The 12456-nt window shown below is 43.1% G+C and overlaps 1 protein-coding gene across 2 annotated transcripts; it reads left to right on the forward strand.

Moving 5' to 3' along the window:
• The first annotated feature begins 2651 nt into the window (after positions 1-2651).
• On the forward strand, positions 2652-11125 carry DYDC2 (DPY30 domain containing 2). 2 transcript variants are annotated; one of them, XM_032259242.1, is made up of 4 exons: positions 2652-2755; positions 7020-7175; positions 7519-7641; positions 10635-11125. In XM_032259242.1, the coding sequence occupies exons 2-4, from the start codon at positions 7029-7031 to the stop codon at positions 10896-10898; spliced, it is 534 nt and encodes a 177-aa protein (XP_032115133.1). In that variant the 5' UTR covers positions 2652-2755; positions 7020-7028; the 3' UTR covers positions 10899-11125. The 2 variants fall into 2 exon arrangements, with proteins under 2 accessions (XP_032115133.1, XP_032115134.1); XM_032259243.1 differs by lacking the exon at positions 2652-2755 and adding an exon at positions 5472-5513.
• Positions 11126-12456: the final 1331 nt, after the last annotated feature.

Below are 12456 nucleotides of genomic sequence, written 5' to 3' on the forward strand. Positions count from 1 at the left end.
TGAAATGTAATCATTTGTTGAACAAATATGTAATGAATATTGGTTGGGCACAATGGCTCATACCTGTAATCCTAGCACTTTGGAAGGCCAAGACGGGTGGGTAACCTGAGGTCAGGAGTTTGAGACCAGCCTGGCCATAATGGTGAAATGCTGTCTTTACTAAAAATACAAAATTAGCCGGGCATGGTGGCACATGCCTGCAATCCCAGCTACTTGGCAGGCTGAAGCAGGAGAATCACTTGAATCCGGGAGGTGGAGTTTGCAGTGAGCTGAGATTGTGCCATTGTACTCCAGCCTAGGCAACAAGAGGGAAACTTCATCTCAGAAAAAAAAAAAAGAATACCTATCAGGCACCATAATAGGTCCTGGGAATACAAAACTACTGTGGATTGAATGTCTGGGTCCCCCAAAAATCCCTGTGTTGAAATTATAACTCCCAATATGATGGTGTTAGGAGGCAGAGCCTTTGGGAAGTGATTAGATCATGAGTGTGAAGCCCTCATGCATGGGATTACTGCGCTTATAAAAAGAGAGCTTGCTTTAACTCTCTGCTGTCTGTCATCTGAGAATAAAACTAGAAGACAAACCAGGCAGAGGGTTCTCACCATATACCAGAAATGCCAATGCCTTGATTTTGAACTTTCCAGCCTCCAGAATGGTGAGAAATAAATACGTATTGTTTTAAAGCCACCCGGTCTTGGTAATTTGCTACAGCAGCCCCAAACTAAAACAAAAACAGTCTCTGCCTTCATAGAGCCAATAGATGAGTAGGGAAGAAAAATATTAGCCACATATTTAAATCAATAAATATGAAATTGAAGTTAAAATAAGTAATATAAAGACCAGACAGGACGAAGAGTTTGACCAAGTCAGGGAAGTCAAAAAAAGCTTCTCTGAGGGGTGACATTTGAGCTAAGCTTATAATTACCAGAAAAAAAAAAAAAAACCCAGTAAAATTAACATGGCAAAGAAGAGAAGGAAGAGTCTTCTAGGTATGAGGAAAGGTCCTGATATAGGAATGAACAAATTACAGGGGATAAAATGCCACTGTGTCTAAACTTTTCCCTAGACAAATGCACCTAACATTTTGCATAAAATTTCAGAGGCACTGACATCCTGGGCTCATTCATAACCCCCAATCTTTATTCATGGATAGACCCCAAGATGTCAGTGTCTCTGAAATTGTATACATAACCATGTGCATATGCCATATGACAGTGAGGTGAGAGCAAAACGGCGTAACTCCTATGGAGGAGAATTTGGCAAAATCTAGAAAATCGCATATGCATTCACCCTTTGACTCATCAGTCTTGCTTCTTGGATCCTATCTCAAAGAAAAAATATGAAATGGTATATGGATTATTTGCAGCGTTGTTTACAGCAGTCAGACTGAAGCACCGCCTAAATGTTCATCAAATTGGGGACTAATGAGAAAGAGCAACACAATGGGTTATTATGCAGATGTACAAGAGAAAGAAGAAACTACGGAGTGATCTCTAAGACATAGAATAAAGAAAATGAGGTACAGAAATTGTATCTGGTCTGTCATCTTTTGTATTAGCAACAGCAGTGGGGAAAGGAATGTGTACGTGTGTAGACATAAACATAGTCATAAAAACTCAAAAAACTGAAAATTGGCACAAATGAACCTAATTACAAACCAGGTTGATATTGGCGTCCTAGCCACACAGAGAAAAGAATTATTACAGCTGACTTTGGAACACAGTATCTGCACAGTATTTCCTCAGTAGGATGGACTTGAAAGACCAAAATGCTATATAGACATCTCAAAGTCATTTGAAGTGAAGTAATATAAAAATGGGAACAGACTCCTGTTGCTGCTCCAGAAAAATAAAATGTGGGGAAGTGGGAACGGTAACATTATCCCTAAAGAGAAAACTTCTGGCCTAACAGTCAGGCCAAGTCAGGGAAGGCTCTGTCTCGGATTTCTGGGCATATCAGTGGGACCCTGACAAGGCCTGTCAACTCCGTTAGCATGGTTCCTGTCTGTGAAACGAGGATAATACCCATCTCTCCTGTTGTAAGCAGTGTTATTTTTCATACACACTAATAGGCATCTTGGCTCAACATAAGAAAGTTCTTTCCCAAAGAAACAGCTGCCTCCAGCCTGAAGAAAGCGCCGCAGAGATGTAAGGAGGTACCTTACCCACACCTGGGAGAGAGCCAGCCAGCCGACTGGGCAGGGGCACCTGGGCAGGGATGCTAGACTTCTCAACTCAAAACCCAGCTCGCCCAGGAAACTCTGAATTTCAGATAAACAACGAATAACTTTGCATGATACTATATTTGGACTGAAAAGTAGTTCGTTTCTCTGAAATTCAGTTACCTAGGCATGCAGTACAGTACTGTATCTGGGAACCTCCCGGGGAGCTCTGTGTGGTTTTCCCACCCGGGATCGTGGAAGGGTCTCCCGCAGTCCGCAGGAGCCGCAGCCCTTCCTGCTCAGGAGCAGTAGGAGGAGAGCCTGCCGCTTTCGGGAGCTCCAGGCGCGAAGCTGCCTCTCTCCGCCTCAGGTGAGTCCTGCTCGACGCCCAAGTCCCAACGGTCAGAACCGCCTCTGCCCGCCTGACCCAGCGAAGCCAGAGGAACAAGTCCCAAAAATGGTTGGTGCTTTTGCGCACCGGACGCACGCGCCTGCTCGCCACCCCGGAGCTGCGTCCCGTTGCCAGGCAACGAGAGCGCGCGCGGCAGGAACCCTTGTAGGCGCCGCAAAGCGAGAGGGGCGCGCGGACCGGTGAGCGGAGGGCGCGCGTGGGCGGAGAAGGGGGAACGCACTGCAGAGGGAAGGGGGCTTGCGGGGTCGCGCTGCAGAGAGGAGGGGGCGAGCAGGAGTCGGGGCGCGCGGCAGAGTGGACGAGGCGTGCGCGGGGGCGCGGCAGAGTGAAGAGGTATGCAGGAGTGGGGCGCGCGGCAGAGAGAAGGGGTCGTGAAGCAGGGGCGCGCGCGAGGGGATGGAGCCAGAGAGGAGGGGTGTTCAGGAGGGAGGCGCGCAGCAGAGAGGAGAGGCCTGCGGCAGAGAAAAGTGGGTGTGCAGGAGAGAGAGCGCCCACGAGGGGACAGCAGGCAGAGAGGAGGGGGAATGCAAGAAGGGAGCGCGGCAGAGGGAAGCGGCGCGCTCGAGGGGGCGGGGGCCAGGGAGCTGGGCGCGTAGGAGAAAGGAGTGGGCACGCTGGAGGCGGGGTGTGCGCTCGAGGGTCCAGGAAACGCGTTTGTGGCGGCGCGCAGGTCGGTGAGCCGAGGAGACTTGCAACACAGAAACCTGGAGGACTTGGGGTGCAGAAAAGAGCAAGGGACCCTGGTTGGCAGGCTCCGGGAGAGACGAACGGGTGAGGAGGCTTTGAGGAGGTGCCAGGAAGGGCAGCCAATCGGAGAAGGGTGGGGGACCTTCCAGAGTTGCCGGAAAACCGTCACTGCAAATTGCCAATTGCCTGACAGTTTCACAACTGCGCACCTTTGCTCTTGCTGGTGACCTCTGCTGGGTTCCTTTCAGAACCAACTCGGGCCCCCCACCTCTGGGATGCCGTCCAACCTTCACCAGATCCAAGCCCTTGCAGTCTTTCCTGGCCTGGTGGTCTGTGCATGTACTAGCCTTTCCGGTGCTCTCTTTCAGCTTATGGGCGGGGCAGTGCCAGGCAAGAGAGGTCTTACACGTTAGTTGAGATAGCAAGTGCCAGAGTGGACGCTGAAAAATCAAAGGGAAGCATGAGCGCAGGTGTCAGAGCCCTAATGAATAAGCCAAGAAGTATTTACTGAGCTCCTAGTGTGCCAAGCACCAGTGGTATAGAGTGAACAAAGACAACCCCTATCCTTATTACCTTGCCTACTGAGTGCAAGGTCAGGAACAGTGTAAGCACACCTTCAGGGCAGCTCTGGGAAATACAGAAAAATAACCTCTCCCCCTATTGGTGAGTGTACCCTAAGTTGGTCTGACTGGGCTTTAAAAGGCACCCCTTTGGCCAGGCGTGGAGGCTTACCCCTGTAATCCCAGCCCTTTGGTCGGCCCAGGCGAGTGGATCACCTGAGGTCAGGAATTCGAGACCAGCCTGGCCAGCATGGTGAAAACCCTTTTCTACTAAAAATACAAAAATTAGCTGGGTGTGGTAGCACACACCTGTAATCCCAGCTCCTTGGGACGCTAAGACAGTGGAATCGCTTGAACCCAGGAGGCAGAGATTGCAGTGAACCAAGATTGCGCCACTGCATACCCACCTGGGTGACAGAGCAAGGCTCTGTCTCAAAAATTTTTAAAAATAAATAAATAAAAGGCATCCTCTTGACTTCTTCCCCACCAGGCCTCACATTGTGGCTGTATCCTTGCTCTACTGTCTGCACCGTATCTTAGTAACTGTTGGACCAACACATTTCATTCAGATCATTGTCGAAAATGGTCAATTTAGAGTAAGTGGGGTTATGCCAATACGGCTTGCCACATGTAAGCAGTGTGGCAGCCACCCAACGACCAGAGAATGCAGAGCTGTCAATTCTGCCTTCTGGGAAGGACAGTTGTACAGTGATTCAGGCAAAGTAGATCAGTAACTACAAGTCACTTGGGGATTTTATTAACCCGCAGGCTCTGAATCTGTGGGGTGGGGTTGGACCTGAGATTCTGCCTCTCCACGAGTCCCCAGGTGATGGCATGCTGCTGGTCATCTCATCAGACCAGGTTTGCGTAAGAGGAGGGGTGTAGAGGGTTGTTTATCCAAGTGCGTTGGTTCAAGTGGGCTGTATAGATTGGCAGGAGACGCCACCCACCTCTGTCCCCACCCTCATTCACCACCCTGCTCAGCTTTTTTGTTTTATTCCCTTACAGATCTTGGAGTCAGAATTCCAAAGTGAATCTTACTGGACTAAAACCAAAGTGTCAGCAGAGCTGGTTCCTCAGGAGGCTCTGGGGCGAATCTATTTTCTTGCCTTTTCCAGCTTCTAGAGGATATCTTTGGCTCAAGGCCCTGAATCACATCGCCTTTTCTCCCTCGGCTCTGTCATCACCTTCCCTATCTGACCATACTGTGTCCGTCTTATAGTGACACCTGTGATTACATTGTTCCTACTCAGATAATCCCCCTACCTAAAGATCCTTAATTTAATCACATTTACAAAGTCCCTTTTGCCATTTAAAGTGAAATATTCATAGGTTCCAGGTATTCTGACATGGACACATTTGGGAGCCATTATTCAGCCCTAGAACAAGGACATTCTCTTACTCATATTTCCATTATTCAAAATCAAGAAATTTAACTTGGATAAATTATATCACATAATCTACAATTCACATTCAATTCATGTAATTTTCCTAACAATGACCTTTATAGAATTCTTTTTTCTTTTCTTTCCTTCTTTCTTTCTTTTTTTTTTTTTCAGACAATGTCTCACTCTGTCACCCAGGTTGGAGTGCCGTGGTGAGATCTTGACTCACTGCAGCCTCAGCCTCCTGGGCTCAAGTGATCCTCTCACCTCAGCCCTGCTAAGTACAGCCCCCCTAAGTACTACAGGTGTGTGCCATCATGCCCGGCTAATTTTTGTATTTTTTGTGGAGACAGGGTTTTGCCATGTTGCCCGGGCAGGTCTCAAACCCCTGAGCTCAAGTGATCCTCCTGCCTCAGCCTCCCAAAGTGCTGGGATTACATGCGTGCACCACCATGCCCAGCCAAATTCTTTTTTCTTGTCAAGATACAATCTAGGATCATGTGTTACATGTAGTTATTATAGCTGTTCACTCTCCTTTGATCTGTAACAGTTAACTCGTTTTTTCATAACCTCAACATTTTTAAGAGTACAAGGTAGTTGTAGACTGTCTTGCTTTGGATTTATTTGATGTTTCCTCAATTAGATTCAAATACTGCATTTTAGGCAGAAATCCACAGCAATATTTTATGTACCGTAAGAAGTGCATCACAGCAGGAGGCACTTGATGTCACTTTGTCCCTTTATTGGTTATGTTTACTTGGATTACTTGTTTAAGGTTGTGTTGGCCAGGTTTTGCCACTGTAAAATTTCTGTATTTCCTTTGGAATAAATACTTAATTTGTGAGAAGAAGCTTTGAGACTATACATATATCTTATTCCTTGTCAAATGTTCACCCAGGCTTAGCACTCACTGACTCACGCCTTGATTCAGTTCTACTGTGGTGATGAGGAAATGGCAGTTTTTTAAAACCCCGTTATTTTCCCCACATTTGTTAGTTGGCATTCTACTTTAGCAAAGAACTTTGCCTTCTCCCTTCTTATTCTACTTATATAATCTCATATGGACTTATGGATTCTTATTTTTTCCATAAGTTATAATCCATTACAGTCACTATTTTAATGGTCAAACTGCCCCAGATTTGACTATAGGAGCCCCTTTAAGCTGGTTCCTCTGTCCCCAACCATTATATTTTTTAGAATGTTCTAACTTTCTGGCACAACAAACTGTTCCAGGCTCATTAGACTTGTCCTGCCCCAGCCTTGGAATCAGCCATTCCTCTAACGAGCCCTGATTCCTCTAGCTGATTCCAGTAGCTGCAGGGCCAACATTTTCCCTCCCTCTTCTCCCCAGGGCATTTCCATGGTCCCCTGTGAAATAAATGAGCTGTCTTATCTGTGTCATAGATGACTATAGCCTCCAACCTCATAATAGCACAGCCTGCTGGGTGCTCAGAGCCCCTCCGCCGGACCTCCTGCCTGCTCATTTATTTTCTTTCTATTCAAGGGCAGAAATGTGTGGGTCAGGGGAGGCCTTAGTCACCCTTACCACCAACGTACCAAACTCCTCCCAAGCCTGGTAAACCCTAGGACCCACGCTGTCTGACCTAGTGCAGCTGGACAGCTTTAGAAAAAAGTCCATTTGAATATAAGACCTATTGACAAGTAAGTGTTTGTTGGTTCTTTTGGGAATGATATGATCCAGAAACATCTCATATTTGTCCTGAAATAAATCTGAATTGGTTAGAATGTATCTATTTTTAATATCAGATTAAGTTTGTAAAATAGTGTGACTTTGTTTCGATGTTTTCCAGGCTCCCAGGATGGAAACTAACTACCTAAAGAGGTGCTTTGGAAATTGCCTGGCCCAGGCACTGGCAGAGGTGGCAAAGGTTCGGCCCAGTGACCCAATAGAATACCTGGCTCACTGGCTTTATCATTATGGGAAAACAGTGAAAGCCAAAGAAGAGGTGTGTATGTGCACTGGGACTTAGGGAGGGCCCAGCTTTCCCAGAGTACTTTGAAAGCCAGACACAAGGCAGGATTCTGGAGCTGGCCTGGGGAGTTCCTTGGTTTATTTGACTTGCTCTGAGGGCAAGATATCCCTTAAATGTGGGGATCCTGGAGGCTAACTCAGAGAAGTGGGGCTTCAACTCAGAGGAGCTGTGGGGTTGAAGGGTTTGTAGCTAGTTACAGGAGGAAACTCAACTGACCCAAAGGGCCCATAACCCAAGTCAGTCCCCCAGTGGGGGGGGGGCATTTATAAGGCTTCTCCAGGTGCTGACCTGATTCAACTCTGTCACCTCATCCCAGAATAGGCAAGAGAAGATCCAGCTGCAGCAAGAATATGACAGTAGCCTCAAGGAAATGGAAATGACAGAAAGGCTGAAACAAGAAGAGTATCAGATTCAACAGAAGTGTGAAAAGTGTCACAAGGTAGGGAGAAGGGACTCAGCTTTGAGTAGCCATAAACATCCCAAAGATGGAATCCAGGAAGGCCACAAGTTAGCCCCACCCCAGTGTAAGGCACAGCAAGGGTCCCTGTAGCCTACTTTTCACTCCATATTCACGTGTTTGTATATAAACCTATGTTATTGACAACCTTTGTTAATGGAAAAAAGGAGATGTTAAAAGACAAATTTGTCTCGATTTGAGGAAATACTCTGGTGTTACTGGTTTTAAAACATCTGACTTTTAAGAAAATCTATTCACTTGGAACAAATATTTTTTTATATAAGCTCCTTTGAGCCCTTTTTAAGTAGTATTCAATATTTTTCAGAAACCAAATATGGTTGTTATCAGTGCATACTTCAGATATTTAACTTAGTATTTAGGATTTGGTTTATTATATTCTATTTGCTTTTATGTGAAACCTCAGATGCCTCCTCGGTGATGGTATAATATTAGATGAAAGTTGTTAACTTGGAATAGTTGAAGACAACTCTGCATTCATCAGTCTGACAAGCATATTTTTTACCTCCACAGTTCTTTTCACAATCTCCTGAAAAATGCCTTATGCCATTCCATGCTTTCTACAAAGTGGTAGATACCTGGATAAAGAGTTATCTCTATTGCAGTGTTGGGTTTGACGTCCGACATCTTTTTAACTGTCACTATTCCCTGTGCATTAAAGTCTTTAATGCAGTCCATTACAATTCACTAGCATTTGCTAGCTTCCAAAGCCGACTTTGAAGCCATGAAAATACTAAGCTTACTTACACTTATAGTAATATACTCAACATCCTCATAAACAATATATTTGCTTCTTAAAGGCTGGATGTCTTGTAAATAAATTAAATCGAAAGATAGTTTCATTCTATTGCTTGGCAATAGTTTAAGGGAACTCTCCCTCAGGAAGGATTCATTCTTTAAGCAATTGTTTGGAAATGGGAGAGGTGAGGATCATTCAGCAAAATGTGTCATCACCTTGCTGCCCACCTCTAATCTATTTGTAACTTCATGCTTTACTGTTAATAGAAATAGAACTATATAAGGCAATAAGAAATAAATAAGGAAGACTCCCAAAACTCCACCCTAGTTTTATGGTATCTTTATTAAGGAAAACTTTGCTCACGTCAATATTCTGAATTGTCTTTTTGTGTTTCACTGAGGAGGTTTTGCATCCAGCAGCAATATTCCTTAACAAGATTTACATTAGCAAATGGTATGTCATTCTTTTGCCAAGTGTGTGATGTAGGCAATTGTAAGGGAAGATGGGAAATGACAGCCCGTACAATGCCTAGACTATGTGCAAGTTCCCAGTCTTAGGAAAGAGTTCATGTGTAGGTTGTGCTTATGGAAATGGATTCCCTATGTTAGAAGGAAATAAAGAGAACCCAAGAGTGATCTAAAATGAAGCCAAATTAATAGTTTACCTGGCAAGGGAGAGCAACAACATTAAGGTGGAGTTACTCTCCAACTTTGACAAGGCTAAATAGAGGGCAAAGAGGCAGAGGTATATCAGAAAGACAAGATTCCAAGTTCTGGCTTCTGATTGACTCAGGTGGATTACAAACTGTTCCTTGCTATTGGCCACCTTCACATTTTGTGTGACAAGTGCTGGGAAACCCAGTTTCAAACTGACCCAGGATAGGTTGCATAAAACTTCAGCAGGCTTGCTAGTTTACCTGATGAACTGATATGCATACACTCGAAGCTTTGCAGTTTTTTCCTTAATTGCTTAAAAAAAAAAAAATTGTGACTTGGATAGACCTTAGTAAGTCTTTGAGTACGCCCAGATTGAATACTGCTTATCTAGTAGATTTGCCAAAAGAGGAATAGAAACAGAATGCTACATATGGTAGGGATCATATGCAATTATCAGAATAAAAAAGTATCCACGGAGGAGATAGAATTTGAATCAGGCAAAGGTTATCCTTGTACAGATATCTCTTCATTAAGCAGACGCAGCTTTAAGTAAACCACAATTTTATTTCTGAGTAAGAAGAAAACTCCTGTTGTTTATAAAGATCTAAACTATACAAATGTTTTAGAAATACATATTTATAGAATCAACAGATATTTGCTGCATAGACCCAATACTTTGAAGTTTAGAAGGGTCTCAGAGACCATGTGGACAAGGATTTCACAAACCTCCCTGCAGAGCCCCATAGGGCTCATCGTAAAATGGGCCTGTACAACTTCCAGGCAAAGATTGGAGTTGGCGGTGGGCGGGGGGGGGGGGGGTCAGTAGAGCCTAAGCTCCAAGGATTCCTACCTCAGCCAGAGACATGGATGTTAAACTGCTCGATATTGTCTCATGGGTCACTGAGGCTCTGATTGTTTTTTCCCTGTGTGCTTCAGTTTGGATAATTTCTACTGATCTACCTTCGTGTTTACTGACCATTTCTTCTGCAACGCCCGATATCCTATCTGGGAATTCTGTGAAATTTTTCACTTCAGATATTGTACTTTTCAGTTCTAGAATTTCTATTTAGTTTTTTAAATATAATTTCCACTTTCTCTGCTGATACATCTTAACTTTCACATTATGTCCATTTTCCACCTTCAATTTGTGAAAATATTTATAATGGCTGTTTTCAGTCCTTGTGTGTTAATTCCATCATCTGTGTCATTTTGGGGCCTTTTTCTATTGAATACTTTTCCTCTAGATTATAGTTCATATTTTTCTACTTTTTTACATGTCTAGTAATTATTACTTGTGTTCGGGACATTGTAGAGGCCATTTTATAGGGAGTCTAGATTGTGCTGTTTCCCATTAAGAGGTGTTGGATTTTGTTCAGGCAGGCAGTTAAATTATTGGTGAATCAACTTATCCTATAGGTTTGGTTTTATGCTTTGTTAAAGCAGTTCTATTTCAGTTTGGTTCTTAGTCTCTGGCATGAAAATAGCAATGCTGTGTTCTTGCCATACATCTTGTGTGCTTCAGTCTCTATAATAACTTCTCTGCTTTTTTGTTTTCTGTTTAGGAACTGACTTCTGAAACTGTTTCCACGAAGAAGAACATATTCATGCAGGAGGACACAGATCCCCTTGAGAAGGCGGCCTTGAAGCAGGAATTCCATACAAGGCCTTCCAGTATGATTCCAGGAATGCCTCAACAGGTTCCTCCTTCAGAGTCTGCTGGCCAGATTGACTGGAACTTTAAAATGTCACAAGACATAAATTACCAGGAGGCTTTCCAGCATGAAGTTGCTCATGAAATGCCTTCTGGCTCCAAATCTCCTTATTAGGTTATCAGAAAGTAGATGCTTCTGATTTACTTCTCTCAAAGCTGGAAGCCAAGAAAATGGCCAGCTAGAACCAAGATTTAAGGAGCTGTAAAAGAAGAGTTTTACAGGGACTCTCCAGCCTACTGCTGTTCTGAAAACCCTTAATCATGTGAGGATTTGAACTAGTTATAGGATGAAATAAACTCAGAATAATGATTTAAAATAAGGAACTAAATGGGTGTAACTTTTTCCTCTTGTTTTGTCAATGTCTTGGAGACTACACAGTGAAAACATATCTATCTCATGTGTTCATGTCTTACTTAGCTTTTGCTTCACTTCACAGTCAGCCTCTCAGAGTATTTTTTACACATATCCTAGAGTCTACCTATGTCACTGATAGCAAGTATTTTTCTTCAACTTACGCTACGAACTTTTAAAATACTTTTTTCCAATTTTTGTTAATTGTGGTAAAACACATATAAGACTTACCATCTTCACCATTTTTAAGTGTACAGGTCAGTGGTATTAAGTAGGTTCATATTCTTGTGCCACCATCACCACCATCCAGCTCTAAAACTCTTTCATCTTGCAGAACTGAAACTCTAAACCCATTAAATAATAACTTGCCATTTCTCCCTCTCCCCAGCCCCTGGAAATCACCATTCTACTTTCTGTGCCTGTGATTTAGAGTATTCCATAATTATGTCATATCAATAGACTCATATAATATTTGTCTTTTCTGTGACTGGCTTATTTCACTTAGGGTAATGTCCTCAAGATTCATTCATATTGTAGCATGTGTCAGAATTTCCTTCCTTTATAAGGTAAAATAATATTTTTCTGTATTTTTATACCACCTTTAGCATATCCATTCATTCATTGTCCATGAATGGGCATTCATTCATCAATGGACACTTTCACATTTTAGTGATTGTGAATAATGCTGCTGTGAACATGACTCTGCAAATATCTCTTGAAGACCCTGCTTTCAATTCTTTTGAGTATATACCCAGAAATAGAATTGCTGGATCATATGGAAATTCTGTTTTTAATTTTTTGGGAAGCCGCCATTCTGTTTTCCACAGCAGCTGTACAATGTTACATTCCCATCAGCAGTGCACAGGGTTCCAATTTCTTCACATCCTCACCAACACTTGTTATTTTGTTGTTCTTTTGATAGTAACAATCCTAATGGTTGTGAGGTGGTATCTCCTTGTAGTTTTTATTTGCATTTCCCTTATAATTAGTGATGTTGGATATGTACTTAATTGGCCATTTGTATATCTTTTTTGGAAAAATGTCTATTCAATTCTTTTGCCCATTTTTTCATTGCACTTTTTGGGGGTTTTTTTACTGTTGAGTTTTAGAAGTTTTACATATATTCTGGATGTTAATCCTCTATCAAATATATGATTTGCAAATATTTTCTCCCATGCTGTGAGCAAACAAAATGTTGCCTTTTCACTGTGTTGATAAGGTTGACAGGCATTTTGAAACAGGTTAAATAGCAGTAAACCTTAAAGGTTTGAAAAAAAAAATTTTAATTACTTTCTATCTACATTCATTCAAATATCATCTG

This window comes from Sapajus apella, unplaced genomic scaffold, assembly GCF_009761245.1.
Source record: "Sapajus apella isolate SASKATOON/1434 unplaced genomic scaffold, GSC_monkey_1.0 scaffold107, whole genome shotgun sequence".
Lineage (NCBI taxonomy): Eukaryota > Metazoa > Chordata > Mammalia > Primates > Cebidae > Sapajus > Sapajus apella.

Coding starts and splice junctions, on each gene's coding strand:
- DYDC2 (XM_032259242.1), top strand. CDS start 7,029: ATGGAAACTAACTACCTAAAGAGGTGCTTTGGAAATTGCCTGGCCCAG. Junction 7,176..7,518: donor CAGTGAAAGCCAAAGAAGAG/GTGTGTATGTGC, acceptor ACCTCATCCCAG/AATAGGCAAGAGAAGATCCA. Junction 7,642..10,634: donor AGTGTGAAAAGTGTCACAAG/GTAGGGAGAAGG, acceptor TTTTCTGTTTAG/GAACTGACTTCTGAAACTGT.